Below are 19699 nucleotides of genomic sequence, written 5' to 3'. Positions count from 1 at the left end.
CGGGGAATCAGAGGGCTCTGGGCTGCCGGCTGCGGCGGGGAGCCCAGAGCCTTTTAAATTCCAGCCGCGGCGGGGAATCAGAGGGCTCTGGGCTGCCCGCTGCGGCGGGGAGCACAGAGCCTTTTAAATCTCAGCCGCCCGCTGTTTATACCCGGCGTATAAGACGACCCCCGATTTTGGGGGGTTGTTTTTTAATATAGAAAGTCGTCTTATATGCCGGAATATACGGTACTGCTCTCTTATACTGTTGTAGGAATTTTTACTTTTAAGTTATTCATTGTTTTTAGAGGAATTTCTGTGCCTCAACTTTAAATAAGCGCTGTTTGATATGAAACTTCACATGTGGGTGTATTTTATTTCTAGTTTATGCAGGATGCATCAGATGTGATGCAGTTGTTGCTGAAGACGCAGACAGACTTCAGTGATCTGGAAGATGATGACCCCCAGGTATGTCAGAAGATGTTCTCTTGTAACAAATATCTGTTGATGCCTAACACTTAGTGTCCTTTATCCTCTTGCTTTTTTTATAGAAAATTTCTGAAGTGTCACATGCAACATAGAAGTGTGTAACTGCTTCTTAAAAAAAATTATCTGTTAAGCTCTTTTTGCCACAGAGAACCACTCTCCCCAGGCTATACAATGCCTGGGATCTTCATAGTGTAGAGGTGGTTGAAAAGTGAAATTCCTTAAAATGAAAGGATTTGAGAATTAAGAAACCTGACTTGCAATGCAGATTCCTCCATACAGGGAATGGAGAGAAATGGTACATGGAGTGCCAGCATCAGACTTCAGCATATGAGTCTCTGTAATGGATAGTCTCTTTAGCACTGGATCCATTAACTATATTCTTATAGTAAATAGTTACTATTTTATTGTGGTTTTACTGTGAAAATGACTACAAATGAATTAAGATTTGTATTTAACTTCTGTATCAAATTGCTCAATCTGTCATTTGTTTTTTTTCTAACTGGTAATACTGCAAATTCTACTTGAGATCTGAAAACCTAAGTGGTCATTTTTCATATCACTTCTACACCAGTAATATTGTAGTTTGACCATAGCAGACCAACTTGTTGATGCACAAGGTAGAATAAAATTTAGCTCTATTGTGCTGCATTTTCTCAACAGCACCATTATTACTAAAACTTGTCAGGAAGAAAATATCTTCTCCCTCTGTCTGAAGATATTTGTAATAAATAACATTTTCATATTTACTGTACTGGTTTCTGACCTCCCAGGCCAAGATGTGTTGCATCAGTGCCTCTTCCCAAAAATACTAGAGGCAGTTCAGAATTCTTCGTGTGAGGCTCCGGTCTTAACTTCCTTTCACCCTCGTACCAGATTCTCTGCCAATGGCCGTGTGAACAACAGTTCAATGCATCTTATCTATTGTAGCCCTAGCTTTAAAGGATGATTTTGAGACAGCAGCTAGCAAAATCTTTTTCCTACCTTATCCTTTTGGCTACCCTCTGACCTCCTTCATCCATTTATGGCCCCTCTCCCTATGGCTGAGCTTGCCAATCAAAGCAAGCAGAGGGGCTCCATTTGTGAAGAGACTCTTGGGAGAGTTCTGTCACAGCTGCTTTCAGTCTGTGGACCCTTACTCTGCTGGGTAAGTCTGTTGGGTCTGTTGCTTCCCTGCCATACTGTTTAAGACTTTTCTGGATACACTTCTGTTCTGCAGTGTCAGTTCTCTTCGCACATTGGGACAGAGAAATCCAAACTAAAATTTTACTCTTCTTTTAAAAAAAAAAAAAAAAGTTTGAGCAAAACTGGTATACCCACACTAGATAAACAGTTGAAGAGGGGAAAAGGGTCCAAAACAGTCTTTGGCAGGTCAAGTTTTTTGGTTTGACCTTATTAGTTTCTTTATTGCGGTCTCTATCACCTCAGAAGCTTGCTTTGCTGAGAAGAATCATTTCAGGGTGGATTAGAGTGGAGCAATATTGGTATTACAGGGGCAAGAGGAAGTTAAAATAGTCAAGACAGGAGATGGCAGGGGATTTACACAGATGTTCTAGCAAAGACAAAGTTTCAGCTCTTCAAAATATTCCCTAAAAGAAGGCCATGCCAGTTGAAGAGAAGGGTCCCGAATAGCTTTTGTATACCTCTGTGCCCCTGTGCAAACCATCTGCCTTCACTTGTCAGTGAGGTTTAAAAGATTTTGACTTTCCAGCAGTATATTGAAGGTAAGCTGTTTTTGGTGGGGTTTTTTTTGCAGCTCGTAGACATTGGATTAATAAGACGTTATATTTAAACCCCATACCCATATTTATACTATACCCCTTTATCTGGGATGCCCTTTTTGTTCGTTCTTCGTATATCATAAACTACTGTTCAGTGCAAAACTTGATTAATTTCCTTGTGTCATTCTGTACCTCTGTTTTTATGGTCTGCTACACTCTATTACTTAGTTACATGTTCTATATTTTGAGGGTTTTTTTTTCCTGGATCTTCACTCTTCATGAGTGTATCTGAAAATTGGTTCCCTTGAAACACACATACAGTAGATCACTAGTCATGTACCTTTTTGGAGTTGAAGCTTCAGTAAATCTTAACTTTGCAAATTACATATTTTTCTTTGAAAGAAACTTACTGTTGGAGACCCTGAGGGCCAAAGTGGTTCCACTCTGTGGGCACTACTCTGTACTAGAGCCAGCAGGTTGGGAGCTTGAAGATAAAGGATTTCCTAGTCAATGCTTTGCTGAGGGTACAGATTCATGTGTGGTGATGTATAACAGCTATGTCTTTACAGAACCACTTGCAGGTAAAATTTACTTTTCCTTGCTTTGAACTGCATTTTGTGCAGTTGAGCAATATATAAATAAAACATAGCAAATGTGTATGGGCAAGACAAGGTTTTAAAAACAAACAAAATAGCTGTGTCCTTGAGCCAATCATTGGCCTTTGAGTCAGCAGTGTTCATCTTGGGAAGACCTCCCTGGAATCCAACATGAAAAGAGCAACTATCCAGCATTTATACAGCATCGTCCACAGATGCACAGTGGGCTGTCTTGGATGCCCCAAACATAAGCTTTCTTGGCACAGTGAACCATGCAACACCTGAAACTAGTAAGCTTGGCTCCAGAGGTGGTATGGAAACCCAAAATCAGGTAGCTCTTCATACAGCATGGTTATGTGGGAGTTCCTGGTAGTGACAGTCTTTCTTCCATTCTGTCAGATCCAGTAAGCTGATCTCAATGGAGTGTGTGCAGCACTGTCCAGATAGGATTTCTGTTGCACAGTTGGTGGCAGGGTGCGTCCCAGATATTCCTGAACAGTGTCAAGTGTGGCATTTGCTGCACCTTGGTGATCAGTTTGTTGGTTGCATTCTGATGCTGATTGTCAGGAGGATAAATATTTACTAGGACTGGTAACATACACAATTTTTGTTGGCTTCAACGTGCCTGTAACAGTTCTCATGGAACGATTAAGCTCTTTTCTGTTAATTTAGTGTGTGCAGAATTTAACCAAACTGGGGCACAATGTTCTCACGCTGAATAGCAGAGCGTGAGCCCAAAATTATGCAGTGTTAGCATACTAGACCCCAGATAGACCCTACCAGTTTAGGTTTTTGCTCTTGATGTTTTGCGCTACTTTTGGGGGTGGGGGGAGGTGTGTGTGAGTGAGTGATCTTGGGTGACCACTAGATACACTGGCTTTGGATCACATGCCAACCACTAACCATTCAAAAAGATGTTTAAGCTCAGGTTGGCTCTGAGCATGCCGTAAATGGAAGCATGTTGACATGGTCTTTGATGTACTTGGTTTTCATTTCCATGATCAAGATCAATGGCCATAAACCACCTGTAGATGGTATTTGGTAGGTCATTGATGGGTACATTAAATAAAGTTGGTGCCAGCACCAAGCCTTGTGGGAGTCCATTCTTCTGTAATCTCCAGGTGCTGGTTTTGTGGCCCAGAGCCACCTGAAAATGCTAGAGTGATGGTACAGTAGGCCAAAATTATTAGGGGGCTGGTACACAGCCACTTTAAAGATGTTGAGCCTTATGATGTCATAGTAGTCAGATGTAGATGGTAGACTCCACGTTGGTAAATTGGATCCTACATAAGTGGCTCGACTATGGTTTTTTCACAAAGGCTGTAATTTGAGATTGAAACCAGATATTATAGCGGACTGGCAATAAAGGAATTAACATGGGTTTGTTAACAGCAGATCACATCAACGTTGTGGCAGGAGGCAATGTTTTAAAAAAAAGAGTGCTTTGTGGCTCTTAAGCAATGGACATTCAACTGTAACACCTTGATGGAAGGGTCAATATTTATAGCATTTCCTTGTCTTTGTCTATATCCTCAGTAATTGTGATCCAATAATCTGACAACGATACATTTTTAACCACTTTTGTTATATACTGCAGTGCATTTCCTCCCATTTTGTTTTAATACACATTGAAAAAGGGTAATGATGAGTGTGCTTATGTGAATTTTAAAACTGCTCTCACAGATATCTTACATGATCTCTGCGTGGGCTAGAATGTGCAAAATCCTTGGAAAAGAATTTCAGCAATACCTTCCTGTCGTCATGGGGCCTTTAATGAAGACTGCGTCAATTAAGCCTGAAGTTGCTCTACTAGACAGTAGGTTATAACAATTATTTTATTTTGAAAAATCTTTTAAATAAAAGATTTGGCAGCATTTGTAGAACTATTTCTTTTTTTCTTTCTACAACAGCCCAAGATATGGAGAATATGAGTGATGATGATGGTTGGGAATTTGTAAACCTAGGAGACCAGCAAAGTTTTGGAATTAAAACTGCAGGCCTTGAAGAAAAAGCAACTGCATGCCAGATGCTGGTGCGTAATGGGAAATAATGGTCAGCTACTTCTTGCTAGGTTTTCTATGGAATTAAATTAATAGTTAAAAGTCAATAATTAAATCTGAATCCCATATGTATAAGTATTTTATTCTTGCAGTGCTAGGGTGTCATTGGGCAAACTTTTTTGTGGCCAAAGATAACTCATTCGTCCTCAACTTACTGCTTGCATTCAAATTTAAGTAGTTTTCATTTTTAGGTTCATATTGCTGCAGTTTAGGTTTCAAACTCTGCAGATGACTTAAAAATACATAAGCTTTTTTCTATTGGTCTTAAGTTCTGTTAACTTTTATAAAAATTAAGCCTTGGGACAAATGTAATGAGTGTTCTTTCAGATGTTAGCAAAATGGAGCCCTAGGGGAAAAATAATTCTGCTATGTATCATAAAATATACACATTTAGTCTAAAATATTCAGCCACTAGTGAAAAAATATACTCTGCCATCTAGCTCTTTCCAGATATCATGGTAAAGTGGTAAATAAATGCATTCTAACATGTTTTTTTCATTAACTCTGACCTTACTCTGGTTGTCTGTTATCCTCCTTGAACATTTCATAGTTTAAAATGTTAGTAGTAATGCGTTTACCCTAGTGCTGATAATGTTAAAATTACCTTTTTTGTTTCAGGTTTGCTATGCTAAGGAATTAAAAGAAGGATTTGTAGAGTACACAGAGCAAGTTGTAAAACTGATGGTTCCTTTGTTGAAATTCTATTTCCATGATGATATCCTTTTTAATATAAAAATAGAAATTAACTAGCAGTTTTACTTCTAAAAAACTCAAAACTTCAGCTATGCTAGTCATCTTTCCATGAATATGGAGGAAGTAAGTTCAGCAGTGTTTTATTCTAGTATCAGGAAGGTGTCTGTCTATTGGAGGGGTCGGCAACCTACGGCAGAGCCGATTTTGCCTGGCACACGGCTTCCAGCTGGAGTCCCAGCCTCTGTCCCCGTTCAGCTTGCTGCCAGCTGAGTGAACGGAACCCCAGGCCAGCAGGAGGCTGAGCGGGGCCAGGAGCCACAGAGCCAGAACGCAGCGAGGGGAGAGCCGGGGGGGGGGATGGGACGCAACGCACGGGGACTGCTGCCCACATTCAGTTGGGGGTGGGTCTCAGGAGGGGGCAGTCAGGGGACAAGGAGCGGGTTGGGGTTGGGGGTTCTGACTGGGGCAGATGGGCTGGGAAGTGGGAGGGAGTGGATGGGGGCGGGGCAAGGGCAGGGCTCTCCCCTCTTTCTTGATTGTTAAAATATGGGGAGCCGGGGGACGCATGGGGGCTGGCGTCCGCATACATCCACTGCAGCCTGTAGGAGCCCCCGGGGGGCACCGGGCCGCAGCCTGGGCAGGAGGGGTAGGGGGGCGCGGCTGCTCTCCGCAAGCGGCGCCGCCGCCACCTTTGCAGGGCTGCTGCCCCCCTGCACCACGCCGGCTCCTCCATGGCTGGGGCTCGCTGCTGCTGCAAGCGGGACGCTCTGGCTCTCCTGTGGCTCCAGAAGGCAGCTGCTCCCTGCCGAGCTGCTGTAGCAGCCCAAAGCCGGCAAAGTCAGTGAGTGGACTCGGTGGGGGCCACCGAGGTGGGGTGGGGAGGGCTCGCAGGGGGGCTGTGCACCCTCCAGGGGAGTTCAGGGGGTGGGGAAGGGGGAACCAGGTCTGGGGAGCAGCCCCTGGGCAGGCTGGCTCCTGGGGTCTATAAAGGCTCGTTGGGATTTGCCCCTCAATGAACCGATGTGCGAGGGGGGGGCGCAAGGTTGAAGTTTCGCCTAGGGCACAAAATATCCTTGTGCAGCCCCTGCCCCGGGGGTGCGTGCACCCCAGGTTAAGAACCACTGCGGTAAACTGATAAGATCTGCATTTTAATTTAATTTTAAATGAAGCTTCTTAAACATTTTAAAAAACTTGTTTAGTTTACATACAAGAATAGTTTATAGACTTTCTAAAAATGTTAAAATGTATTATCGGCATGCGAAACCTTAAATTAGAGGGAATAAATGAAGACTCGGCACACCACTTCTCAAAGGTTGCTGACCCCTGGTCTATAGCTAACTTCACTATACTTTCAGTATTGTGTAAATCGGGAGTTTAAATTTCTCCAACCTGATCCATTGCAAACAAGGTGTCAGTCCAGCAGTAAATACTACTTTGACCAGTTCTTTAAATTATTTGTTCATCGGCTTGGGCGTCTAGTTTCAGTACGTATGCAAATTAGAGTTTGGGTCTTAACTTCCTAATCTTACAATATGCACTCACCTCTGCATCTAGTTCGTCCAACTAATAAGCAGCACTGGCTATCCCTAAATGTTTGCCTTCAGCTCTTACCTGTTGAAAAGCCTCCATAACATAACTCAGAGCATGAGGAAGAATTAAATAGGGTGGGGGAAATGTCCAAAACAACAATGAAGTATTTTGGTAGCTGTTTACTAGTCTTGCCACAATGGGCAAGGACAGTTTTTTACAACCTCAATATTTAGCATATGTTGTTGTGCTTCTAGATCATAGCTTTATTCAAATTGCGCCATTAAAGGAGGCTGTTAGCTTTGGCAAAAATGTGCTATATTTAAATGTATGTATTTCTCCAATACTTTGGTGCCTGCCAGGTAAATAGTACAGGTACCAGCACAGCCACTTAACATGACAAATATGTTCTATTCCTGTCTTTCTAAGCTAGTCCAGTTCCTTTGGCAAATATAGCTTTTTTGGTTCTTTAAAGGAAAATTAAATAAGTAAATGTTAGTTGCAGCATGAATCAAGAAGCCAAGGAAATGCTTAGATAGCTCTTCTTCAACCTTAGTTTACATTATAAATCTTTAAAACTTTTATATAGCAAACATAACTTTTTTACACCAAGTCTCTTTGATTAAATATCTGGGTAGTTATGAAAATGAGTGTTTCAGCTTGGTGACTGGTCATAGTTTAAGATGGGAATTAGTACCTTTTTTGTAGTATGTTTCCGAATGCTCATGTCATAAAAATACTTCAGTTTGATCTCAGTTATCCAGTATTTCCTTAATAATCAAACGTGTTCGTGTGGCAGCAGCAGAATCTATGCCTCTTCTCCTTGACTGTGCTAGAGTTCGTGGACCAGAGTATCTCACACAGATGTGGCATTTCATGTGTGATGCGCTTATCAAAGCTATAGGGACAGAACCTGATTCAGATGTACTTTCAGAAATAATGCATTCATTTGCAAAGGTGACCTTTTTTTCCTTCATAGAAATGTTTATGCCATTATCATTGAAAACTTGTATTTTTTTTTTAGTGTCAAGGAAATTTAGTGCTTACTGTAAGTTTAAATGACTAGTACAGGAGATTTTTCCAACAGTTACCTATCACTTGGCTATATATTTTGTTAGCTTAGTTTTAATGTGACTTATTTTCATAGCTAATTATTGAAAATATCCATTGAATCTTATAAATATAGTTGTTTTTCTGGATTAGGGAACACAATTTTTCACTTGCATAGATATTTGTTTAAAAACATTAATACTGAATATCAAACAAAAATCTAGAAAAAAGCTAAACAATTTTACTTATAATATGGATCTAACCTGTAAAATGTCAGTTCCTTAATTTTATAAGCCTAGAATTAATATGAAAATTCTTTTTTAAAAAAAAGTTCTCTTTTGTCAGTGGTAATCGGAAGTATAGCTCTAGTCAATGTTTTCAACATGTTAAAATTTCACCTGCCACTATTTCAATAGTGTTTAATGTTATAAAACTTCTATTTTGAACATACTGTATTTCACTAGTGCATTGAGGTAATGGGAGATGGATGCCTTAACAATGAACATTTTGAGGAACTTGGAGGAATATTGAAAGGAAAACTAGAAGAGCACTTTAAAAATCAAGAGTTAAGACAGGGTAAGTTATTCTAATACACAGAAGGTAGCACTAAGTTTCATAATTTGCACTAAATATAGCTTTCTAAAGCAAAGATTCTAAACATCTTGTATTGACTGCTTGTTCAGTTATCCTCTCCTGAGTTACCTCACCTTGAGATCCAGCAGCAGTAAGCTGAAACTAGATACATTCAGACTAGAAATGAGGTGCAAACTGTAACTAGTAATTGACCTTTGAAACAGCTTACCAAAGGATGTATTCTCCATCATTTGAAATCTTTTCCAAAAAATGTTGTAGCTAAATCAGAAATTGATGTAGAAATCACTAGGTGAAATTCTAAGACAGTCACTCGATGATCAGAATTGTCCCTTCTGGCCTTAAATCTGCGACAACCTCCCAATCCTACAGCAATGACTGTTTTTGGTATCCCTTTTCCCTGCTTTTCTGGTCTATTTGCTTTTCCCAGACCAAGGTTGCCCTTCTCCCATGTTCCCTCACATACTTACTCCTAACCTGTTCAGTGCATTTTCCTTACTTGCCCAATGTCTCTTTCAGGCACTCTGACAGAAGGTCCTGAGTGCTTCACCCTGCAACTGTTTCTGGAGTCCTCTTATCCATTACTACATTTTGTCAATTGTTCCTGTGCTTTTGCAGGAGTGGGTCCTAGTGAAAACATCTAAACCTTATAGTTTGCACTTATTCCTTTTAATTTAGTGAAAAGACAAGATGAAGACTATGATGAACAAGTTGAAGAGTCATTACAAGATGAAGTAAGTTATTTCTTTTTTGTTTTGTTAAAAAAAAAAAAATGTAGACACTTTTAAATTCCACAGAGCAGCAGCTATGTGGAGACAGACATTACACCACAGTGACATGCTGCTGAGTTGAAACACACCACCAAATCCTTTGAAACTTGCCCATATGTATCCCCAATATTGGAGGAAGTGCATCTTTGACATGTTTCCTCAGAAATTTCTAACAAGCATTGTCCATTGGTGCTACAGCATGTGCTGGAAGTTGAAGATATATCCTAACTCCTGATGGAACAGGTTTAGAGCAGAGCTTTTCCTTACTTATTTCCTCTTTTGAAGAGCTTTCTCTTCTAAATAGGATTGCTTTTTAATACTTTTTTTCAATCATTGTTCTATTCCAAGTATTGTCCAAGGTTCAGCCCAGTTTTCCTGCTTTTCATCTTTGTGCCTTTTGGGCCTGTGTGGTGATGCTAACCCAAGCAACAGCATGACTCAAGGTCAGGCAGGCTGTAAGCCATTTGCCTCCTTCAGTGTCATCATATGTGTTGCTGATGATTGTTAGCTGTCATCAGTCCCTGGGTGAAGACTGTAGAACCTGAAAGTACTGGGAAGGAAACTTCTAACTATTTAGGGAGCGCAGTAAGGGGGATAGAGGGCAGGGGAGTTTGGGGGGGTGGTCAGGGGGTGGGGGTGTGGATAGGGGTCGGGGTGGTCAGAGAATGTGGAACAAGGGGGTTGAATGGGGGCAGGAGTCTAGGGGGGGCAGTCAGGAATGAGAGGAGGGGTGGATGGGGCACCAGGGGGCAGTCAGGGGCAGGGGTTCCGGAGGCGGTCAGGGGACATGGAGAAGGGGTGGGTGGATGGGTAAGGGGTCCCAGGGGGGCAGTCAGAGGCGGGGGCTCCAGGGGCTGTCAGGAGACAGGGAACAGGGAGGGTTGGATAGGGGCTGGGGCCGGGCCATGCCTGGCTGTTTGGGGAGGCCCAGCCTCCGCTAACTGGTCCTCCATACAATTTTGGAAACCTGATGCAGCCCTCAGACCAAAATGTTTGCCCACCCCTGGTTTAGCTTCTGGGTTATTTGGGCACTAGATTAGGAACTCTGCGGAGGAGTCCAAAAGATTATATTGGAAAGCAGGAAACATTCTACATGGAAAACTTCTTTGAATGAAGTCGTGGAAAAATTCTACTTTGTTAGAAAAGAATAGACTAGAGGTGGTCCTCCATCCTTTCTAATTTTTGAGTACTTAGTAGTCAAAACTTTCACTGAGTTCACTGTTCATCTAGCTGCCAATTCAGCTTTTCACCTTTTCAAAGCATGGATCATGAATTTTCATTCATCTTGTGGTTACAAAGCTTGTTCTGGATTCTCCCTCCAGTGTATGAATATAGTCTTTGTTCTGTTTCTACAGTGCCTAGCACAGTAAGATCCTAATGCATGATTGGGACTCAGAGGTGTTACCACAGGACCAATAAATTAATCATACTAATGCTCATAGATCCACTGTTTTGAGCTTAGGGACACATCACAGTTTTAAAAGTTTCCAAAATGCTCCTTTACAATGTCTGTATCAAAAAATGAACGATTTCTACTTGGCTCTCCAGACACATTTATGAAAGCCTTATTTCCTCAATATGTTCTCCTAGATCTGTGCCCAGTTTGAGAGCAGTGGCTTTAGCTACTAACTTCTCATGCACCACCTGAAGGTCACAACTGCTTGTTAATTTCCAGAACTGGGAAGCCATATGGGCAATTCGCTAAGGCAAAAAAGTGGTGATTTTCTCCAAAAATCAGTCATTAGGGTTTGTCCATATGGATCCACACACCTGAGCCCATTCCAACTAGTCTCTTGTTCGGGCTATTCAGTTAATTGAAGGAACTGAGTGTGGTTGGGGTCCATGACCTCTCTTAAATTCTCACAACTAAACAATGGGATACAAGTGGTCTCATTAGACATTGATAGAAGTTTCCAAAATCATGTGCCAGGGATGCATTTCTCCCAAGAATATGGATGGAAATACATGGTTATTTTGAGAAAAATTAATTACTGTACATAATCATTCTGTGATGTATGAACTCTGTAAGGGAAATATTTTAACATTCAGCATTGCTTTATTTTCATAGCTACTGAAATTCATTGGAAAGAAAATGCGAATTATGTTTACTACGAGTTACTGCTATACACCTTGTCATTTCAAAATATATAGAACACTTTTTTTTCTTTTTACCAAGAAAAATAACCTGACGTAAAATTGTTCCCGTGAACTTGTCATGAGAAATTCTGAAGAGGAATGACTTAAATAGAGTAATCTTACTAAGCGTACTAACTTCTTCTTTGAATAGTGTCCCTATGGTTATTCCACTTCAGGATGTGTGCGTGCCCATACTCTTTTGATCCCTGGGTCCACACCTGCAACATAGATATCTTTGGGCTCTGGTGAATGGGCTTTGGCCTTTGGCCTCGGCCCTGGGCCCCAGTAAATCTTACACCAGCCCCGGTGACCCATTAAAATGGGTTCCTGACCCACAGTTTGAGAACCCCTGGGTTATGCCCAAGAACCCAGGCTTCAAACTCTGCCAGGCCTGTCATAGGCCCTTTCCTTGCAGTGACAGGCATTCAGTATGTCTCCACTGCCTGGGAGAGACTTGTGTCCCCGCCAAATGTACGATCTCCAACTTTTTTGATCTGCTTTTAACTCCTGAGTAGATCAGACTAAAACTCCTGTTGATGGAGCATTCTCTGAGACCCTGGGGTCCAAACCACCACCTTATACATTGGATCTGGTTTTTCAGAGCGGCCTGGTGCATCACAGTGGCTATGGTAAGCAAATCCTGGGGTCCTTCAGAACCATCCAGACTCCAGAAAAAGAGACCCCATTTTACAGAGCAGGATAAGAGCAAGGAAAAGTCATTCTGAGTCTGTCTTCATGTCCTGGCACAGGAATTGATGAGGCTCTTACCCACTCTGGTCACAAGACTGCAACATCAGCTAAAAAGACCACACTGCATACTGAGAAGCCATTGGTAAACAATCTAGAGTGGTGTCAGCACTGGACTCTGTACCTTCAAAGCAAATGGATTTTAAAGCGGAGCTGAAACTGTTGTTGATACAGTCTTATGTACCCAGCTGAGATGGGACTGTGGATTGCACTTCAGTACCCTCGCCTGTACCGCACTATATACTGAGTCCCAAGGGTCATTCTCCAGCTCCTCTGGTGCCATCCTTGCTCCTTTTCCATGAGGACCTTCAGATCTGGGAAGAACTCAAATCGCTTTTACTGAGGGATACTGAAAGAGTTCTCTCTGGTACCAACTTTATGTTCTGGAATCAACTTACCCTCCAGTCCTGCCATCTACAGTAACTCATCCTCTGGGTACCAACACGGTCAATGGCCTCACACAATTTGAGGGTACTGAGAGGGACTTTCAGCTGGTACCCCCATCCTCCAGTACAGTCTTGCTGCTCAATTGAGTCTTGGCCTCCAGATGCAGTAACCAGAGCCTTTCCAGTCCCCATTACTGAGTTGACAAACTGCTGGTACCAGTACCACTTGCCCCTCCGATGGGCACTGCGGTGGGCACGTCATCTGATTCAGAGGTATCCAAGGTTACTCCACCTTTCTGTTCTAGCCTCCTTCCCTTAAGGTGCACCCCAAGGAAGAAATTACACCCAGCAACTTTGGGGTCCTGCCTTTCCTTATGCCCCATGAGTTGGCTTACTGGAACCCAAGGGCCCCTTATGGTGATCAGCTCTACAGGGTCCCTTCTTGTAAGAGGGCATGCCAAGAGCAACAGCTGACATCCTCAGGTCCTGCTCCATAGGAGGAACTTACAGAGGAGCAAGAGCCAGCTGGAAAAGCAGAAATACCACCTTCCCACAGATCCTCTTCCTCACTAGATGAGGCTGGTGTGTGTGTGTGTGTGTGTGTGTGTGTGTGTGTGTCTGTCTCACCACCTTACGCTGATAATTTCAAGGCCTTTCAAGACCTTATAAAACAAATAGCAGAGAACTTACACATTCTGTTTGCGGAGATACAAGAACATTCTACATATATCTCGGAGCAAAATCACTTTGCCCATCAATGATGCTCTGCTGGCCCAGCCCGTATGAGGTGGCATGGTAGCTAGAATTTGCCACACGTATAAATGAGCTGACACATACTATATACCGCCCAAAGGTTTGGAGAATTTTTTTTCCTCCCATCCTATACCTAACTCTCTGGTGGTTGAGGCCATTAACGAACAAAATAGGCAACATTGGTCCTGTTCAACACTATCTGATGAGCTGAAATGGCTGGACATTCTGGATTGTAAAAGGTACTCCTTGGCCTCTTTGCAATTCAGAATAGCCAATTACCAAGCCCTGATGGCAAAATACGATTTTACAAGTTATTCAAAGAGTACATCTTTTATTGAACACGTGCTACAGGGGAAACAATTTTAAGCCCTCCTACTGGAAGGCCAGTCTGGAAAAATGCTTGTGACTAACTTCACTCAATGCCGCCATGAAGTCCAGCCTCATTTTGACAATACAACAGAACCCACAAACCATAGCAAGGGCTTGCCTTCAATTCCTGGGCCATATGGCAACCTGTACATTTGTGATCCACTTAGCAGTGGCAGATTAGCCACTGGCCTCTGCCCAGGGCGCCCCCCCCCCCAAAATCCTCTGGGCAGCGGAAGCCCCCAGCGCCCCCTGACCCCATCTCTGGCAGAAGCCGCAGGACAGGCAGGGTAGGAGAAGCCCCTGCAGAAGCGCAGGGAGTGCTCCGACCTGGTCCCCTGCAGAAGCGCAGGGAAAGCCCCAGCACCTGGACCTCCGCTGCGGCCCTGTGACTAGGGGAGCTCTCACTTCCTGCTGCAGCCCCAAGTGCAGGGACAAAGCTGGTCCGTTCTTGGGGCTGCAGTCGGGGGAGGAGGGTGCAGAAAGGAGCAAATGGGTTGTGGAGAGTTGCAGTGGCAGGGGGTGCAACAGGGGGACTGTGGGTGAACAGGTATGGGTCCTGGAGAAGGTGCAGAACGGGTATGGGACTGAAGGTGGAAGAGGTGGGGAGGACTGACTCTTTCCTCCCCCACTCTCTCCCCCGCACACACTTGCTCTGGCCCAGGACCCCAGGAAACCTTAATCCGCGTCTGCCACTTAGCAAGATTACACTCTCGGTGTCTTAAAGCCTGGCTGAGAACTATCGACACCCTCCAAAAAAGCAGTCTACTCAAGACTGTGTCCATACCTCAGAGGTCCTTCATTCTCTTAATTGGCTAAAAGATCCTCCAAAAGTATGCATGGAGTTATGTTCTCACAACCTCCACCCACAAGGATCATCCCTACAGGTGCCTTCCTGCTGGGCTGGGTTATGCACTTCATGACTTCACAGCTTGGCAAATGGAATCCACAGAAGGTGATCCTGCATATCAACATATTAGAGCTCAAAGAGGTCCATTACTCTTCTACTCAACATCAAGGGCACTCAGAATAATTCTGGATAGCAAAGCAGTAGTATATTATATCAGTTGTCAAGGAGGAGCAAGATTCCAGCTCTTCGGTGCAGAATCCATATCACACCACCTACAGATCTCATCAGTTTCGCTACCAGGACTTCAGAATAGTGGCAGATTCCCTCAGCAGGCATTTCGACCTTTATCACAAGTGGGAGCTAAACAACGTGGTATTCTGAAAGATGTCATACCTGGGGTCATCTGGAGATAAATCTTTGTATCAGCATCCCAAGTGATGTGCAGACAACTGTTTGAGGGGAAGGCAAAGCCCCAATTCGATGTGACACTGTATTCATCCTTTGGCCTCATGTATTGCTATACGCTTGCCCCCAAAGCCATTACTGCTCAAGGTCCTGAATAAGTTGAAACAGAAGCCATCCTTATAACATCATCATGGCCAAGATACAGGTATGGTTCCCAGAGTTGATTCATATGTCTTGACAGAGGATCCCCTTCTCCTGACAGTGGATTGTCTCACTCAAGCGTCAAGATCCATCTCCTGCCCCAATCTCTCAGCGCTTCACCTCAAGACATGGCTATTAAATGATTCTTTGGTGTAGAACAAAACTTTGCCCTAGAGATACAAAGGGTACTTAATAATAAATTTTCCTTTATAGTGGGTTTTCTATCTACAGAAGTGGAAACTGTCAGGCTTGGTGCAGCCCCTGATCTATACCTCCTCTCGAATTTTGTCTGACGTACTTGCAATTACCTACTAAATTTAAAAATCACAGAATTATTGTTGAGTTCAGTTTAAGTTCATGTAGCTGCCATCAGCTTCTCTCTCTCCCACACCCATTGAGGGATTTTTATTCTTTATCCACCTAACCACAACGAGGTTCATTAGGGGCCTGTTCTACACTTTTCCTCTTGTTAAGAAATCTATTCCACCATGGGACCTCAACTTAGTCCTTAATGTGCTGAGGAAACCCCCATGTGAACCTATGGGGGAGCTATTTCCTCCTTTTGGCCCTCCAAACTGTGTTCTTTATAGCAGCTACCTCAGCGGGGTGGGTTAGGGGAGCTGGGATAGCTGATGGCTGATCCACCACATGCTGTATTCTGTTGCTAAGCAGTGGCACTATGTCTACACTCTCGCTTCCTACTTTAAGTTTCTTTAGGTTTCCACATTAATCAGGTTTCAGAGTAGCAGCTGTGTTAGTCTGTATCCGCAAAAAGAACAGGAGTACTGTGGCACCTTAGAGACTAACAAATTTATTTCAGCATGAGCTTTCGTGAGCTACAGCTCACTTCTGTGCATCCGAAGAAGTGAGCTGTAGCTCATGAAAGCTCATGCTGAAATAAATTTGTTAGTCTCTAAGGTGCCACAGTACTCCTGTTCTTTTTGCACATTAATCAGGAGATTCACTTACTGGTATTTTATCCCAAGTCTCACTCTTTGAGGGAAGTGAGGCTGTATACACTAGATGTAAGAAGAGCTCCATCTTTACCTCAACAGAACTAAGCACTTCAGGGCTTCCCCATGGCTTTTTCTCTCAATCGCACAATTAATGATAGGGCACCCAATCTCCACCCAAAACCCATTCAGACAGTGTTTAGGATGCTTCTTAATCTGTTCATGAAGCATCTTCCCCTCCTAGCATGATTCCACTCCACTAGGGCTCAGCCCAACTGTGGCCTTTCTGAAAAACCTACTTATCTCAGACATCTGCAGGGCAGTCCTTCTAGTCTTCAGTGCACATGTTTTCTCAGCACTGCGCTCTCATGCCTGCTTCCAGAGCTGATACGACTTTTGGTGATGCTGTTTTATGGTTTATACTGAATCCATCTCCTGTGTAATTGAGGGTACTGCTTGGGAATCTCTTGAAGTGGAACACTACTTGAAGGAGAGGTAACTTACGTGGTACAGAAAGTGGAGTTCTTTGAGATGTGTTCCTATGGGAGCTCCACTACCTGCCCTCCTTCCCTTCTACATCAGTCTTCTCACTGGACTTTCGTGATTGAGAAGGAACTGGAGCAGCTGAGGGTCTCATCCCCTTATATCCGAGCACAAGCATATCTAGAGAATATGTATGAACACTAGAAAAATTCCAGTCAACCGTTCATGGGTACACACACATCCTGAAGCAGAGCCTCCTTAGTGGGGCACATCTCCAAGAACTTCAGTTACTGTACAAGGTAGTTTATTTCATAGTGATTTTAAAAATAGTAATTTTTAAAGTAACATGGGTGAGTTAGCGTGCATACCAAAGTTTATTTTGGACTTTGGTTACATCATGGCAGTGCAGAAGTGGCCTGAAGTTGCAGTCCCCACTTTCTACTGCAGGGCAGCTTGTCACGCTGTGTGAGATGTGAAAATATTGGCATGCTAGTAGTGTGGCCATCAGAGGCTAGACACAGTTGACATTTTTGCTTTCTGTCTGTTGCTATGGCTGTAATGTGTAGAATAGGAGTGGAGCACTGATTAAAGCAACCATGCTGAGAGTAATAAAACTCCCAAAAGGAGTCAGAGGGGATCTTGCTAGGGCCAATTCTTCAATCCTCACATAAGTCCCATTTCAGTTGGTAGGAGGGGTGTGTGTGTGTGTGTGTGTGTGTGTGTGTGTGTGTAAATCTGCAGGATTAAGCCCTTTAATTCACTGTAATTTTGGAGGGTAAAGATGCACTATGCAGGGGGACAATAATAGAGAATAAGAGGATTCAAATTGTCCAGATTGTTGTAGCAGAAGGAAGGAAGAGCTCAAAGTAGAAAACAGGCTATAATATAAATGATGTTAGTGTAAAGACCAAGGCATCAGGAAGCTATAGGAAAGGTCTTCATCTAAGGGGGTTGCATAGGGAAACAGCCAGATTTGATTCCATGGTGCAAAGTGGCTGATGTCATAGTAAAATGTTTTGTGTTTTTACACTTTTGATAGTGCATTGTTACTCTCTCACTTCTGAAACAAATCCTTCTGATGTAACATAGTTGGGAACCAAGGTGAAGTAGTTCTGTCACTGGATAGTGGTATAAATCTTTCTGAATTATTTGTGTCTAGTTATCAGAAAGTGTCTAATTCAAATTGCTTTTGTTCAAAATTCAGCAGTCTTAATATTACATATGGTTTCTATCTTCTGAGATTGCTGATCAGAAAGGATACTTCTGATATTATTGCTATTTCTTCTTCTTAGGATGACAGTGATGTTTATATTCTGACTAAAGTGTCAGATATCTTGCACTCGATATTCAGCAGCTACCAGGAGAAGGTGTTGCTTTGGTTTGAACAACTACTACCACTAATTGTCAATTTAATTGTAAGTATCTTGGATTCTTTCCATTTAAATCTGATTTGTTATGGTACATGGATAAGATCTCATGCTGGCATGGCAAATTATTTTTAGAGCACTGAGTGCCTTGTTGTACAAAATATAGGCATGCTCTCCCCCAAGAAATTTATAGTCTAGACAAATACAATCAAACAAATTTGTCATCTGATTCTTTATCACACAGCAGTGCATTTGTTTTTTTCACTAACCGTTCCGTCATAGATTATTGCTGATAGGCTTCCCGGAAGTATTTTGGAGAGAGATTTGAAAGAGGAAGTGCACCAGGTAGAAGGAACTTTAATGGAACAAGACCCAAAAAAGAATGAGAAGGAGGGTTAGTGGGAATAGTTAGGCATGAGATGAGGGGGTATAAAACTTCTATATTCCACATATAGTCCTCTGATTTCATTTATTGGTCTAACTCAGTGGTCAACAACCAATTGATGGCGATCGACTGGTCAATCCTAAAGGATCTCCCAGTCGATCATGATCTCCGGTGGTGAAGGATGGCTGTCGCTAAAGCAGACTCCCTACCCTGGCCCCATGCTGCTCCTGGAAGCAGCCAGTGCGGGGGGAGGGGGCGGCAGGGGTTTCCCTCTGCATGCTGCTCCTGCCTGCGAACACCACCCCTGCAGCCAGGAGAGCTGCAGGGGTGGTGCTTGCAGAAAGGGGCAGAGCATGAGCCGTGTGCCCCTGCCCCTCCCACCTCTGCAGGCACACGCTGGCCCCTTCCGGGAGTGGTATGCGGCTGGGGTAGGCAGGGAGCCTGTCTTAGGCTAGGTCTATACTTACCGGCCGGGTCGACGCATAGCGTTCGACTTCTTGGAGTTCGAACTATCGCGTCTAATCTAGACGCGATAGTTCGAACTCCGAACATGCTCCCGTCAACTCCGGAACTCCACCACCACGAACTGCGGTGGCGGAGTCGACGGGGGAGCCGCGGACTTCGATCCCGCGGCGTCTGGACGGTAAGTAACTCGAACTAAGGTAGTTCGACTTCAGCTACGCTATTCGCGTAGCTGAAGTCGCATACCTTAGTTTGACCCCCCACCCTAGTGTAGACCAGGCCTTAGCCTCGCTGCGCCGGCCACCGACCGAGAGCTGCCGGAGGTAAGTGCTGCCTGGTGGGAGGCTGCACCAACTCTCAGCCTTGAGCCCCTCCTGGAGCCAGCACCCCATGCCCCCTCCTGCATCCTGAACTCCCTCCAGCACCCCAAGCCCCCTCCTGTACCCCCAACGCTCTGCCCCAGCCTGGAGCCCACTCCTGCACCCAAACTCCATCCTAGAGCTTGCACCCCTCACCCCCTCCTGCACCCCTGCCCCAGGCTCAGCCCAGAGCCCCTTCATACTGTGAACCCCCCAGTTCAGAGCCCGCACCCCCTCCCAAACCCCACCCCCCCTATCCCACCCCTGCGAAAGTGAGTGAGGGTAGGGGAGAACTGGGGGGAGGGGGGAATGGAGTATGTGGGACAGGGCTTTGGAGAAGGGACGGGGTAGATCCTGGGTTGCCCTTCGATTC

The 19699-nt window shown here is 43.8% G+C and overlaps 1 protein-coding gene across 2 annotated transcripts in view; it reads left to right on the top strand.

The window, feature by feature from the left end:
* Positions 1 to 19699, top strand: part of IPO5 (importin 5) — a 90357-nt gene that overhangs the window by 36490 nt on the left and 34168 nt on the right. For both annotated transcript variants that reach the window (XM_045009259.1, XM_045009252.1), the window contains exons 15-22: positions 364 to 447; positions 4466 to 4598; positions 4693 to 4814; positions 5461 to 5557; positions 7847 to 8019; positions 8577 to 8688; positions 9382 to 9437; positions 18046 to 18168. In XM_045009259.1, the coding sequence (XP_044865194.1) occupies positions 364 to 447; positions 4466 to 4598; positions 4693 to 4814; positions 5461 to 5557; positions 7847 to 8019; positions 8577 to 8688; positions 9382 to 9437; positions 18046 to 18168 (900 nt within the window). The remainder of the gene's footprint in view (positions 1 to 363; positions 448 to 4465; positions 4599 to 4692; positions 4815 to 5460; positions 5558 to 7846; positions 8020 to 8576; positions 8689 to 9381; positions 9438 to 18045; positions 18169 to 19699) is intronic.

This window comes from Mauremys mutica, chromosome 1 (genome assembly GCF_020497125.1).
Source record: "Mauremys mutica isolate MM-2020 ecotype Southern chromosome 1, ASM2049712v1, whole genome shotgun sequence".
Taxonomy (NCBI): Eukaryota; Metazoa; Chordata; order Testudines; family Geoemydidae; genus Mauremys; species Mauremys mutica.
Note: the sequence above shows the minus strand (reverse complement) of the source record. Positions and strands in the feature narration are given on the sequence as shown.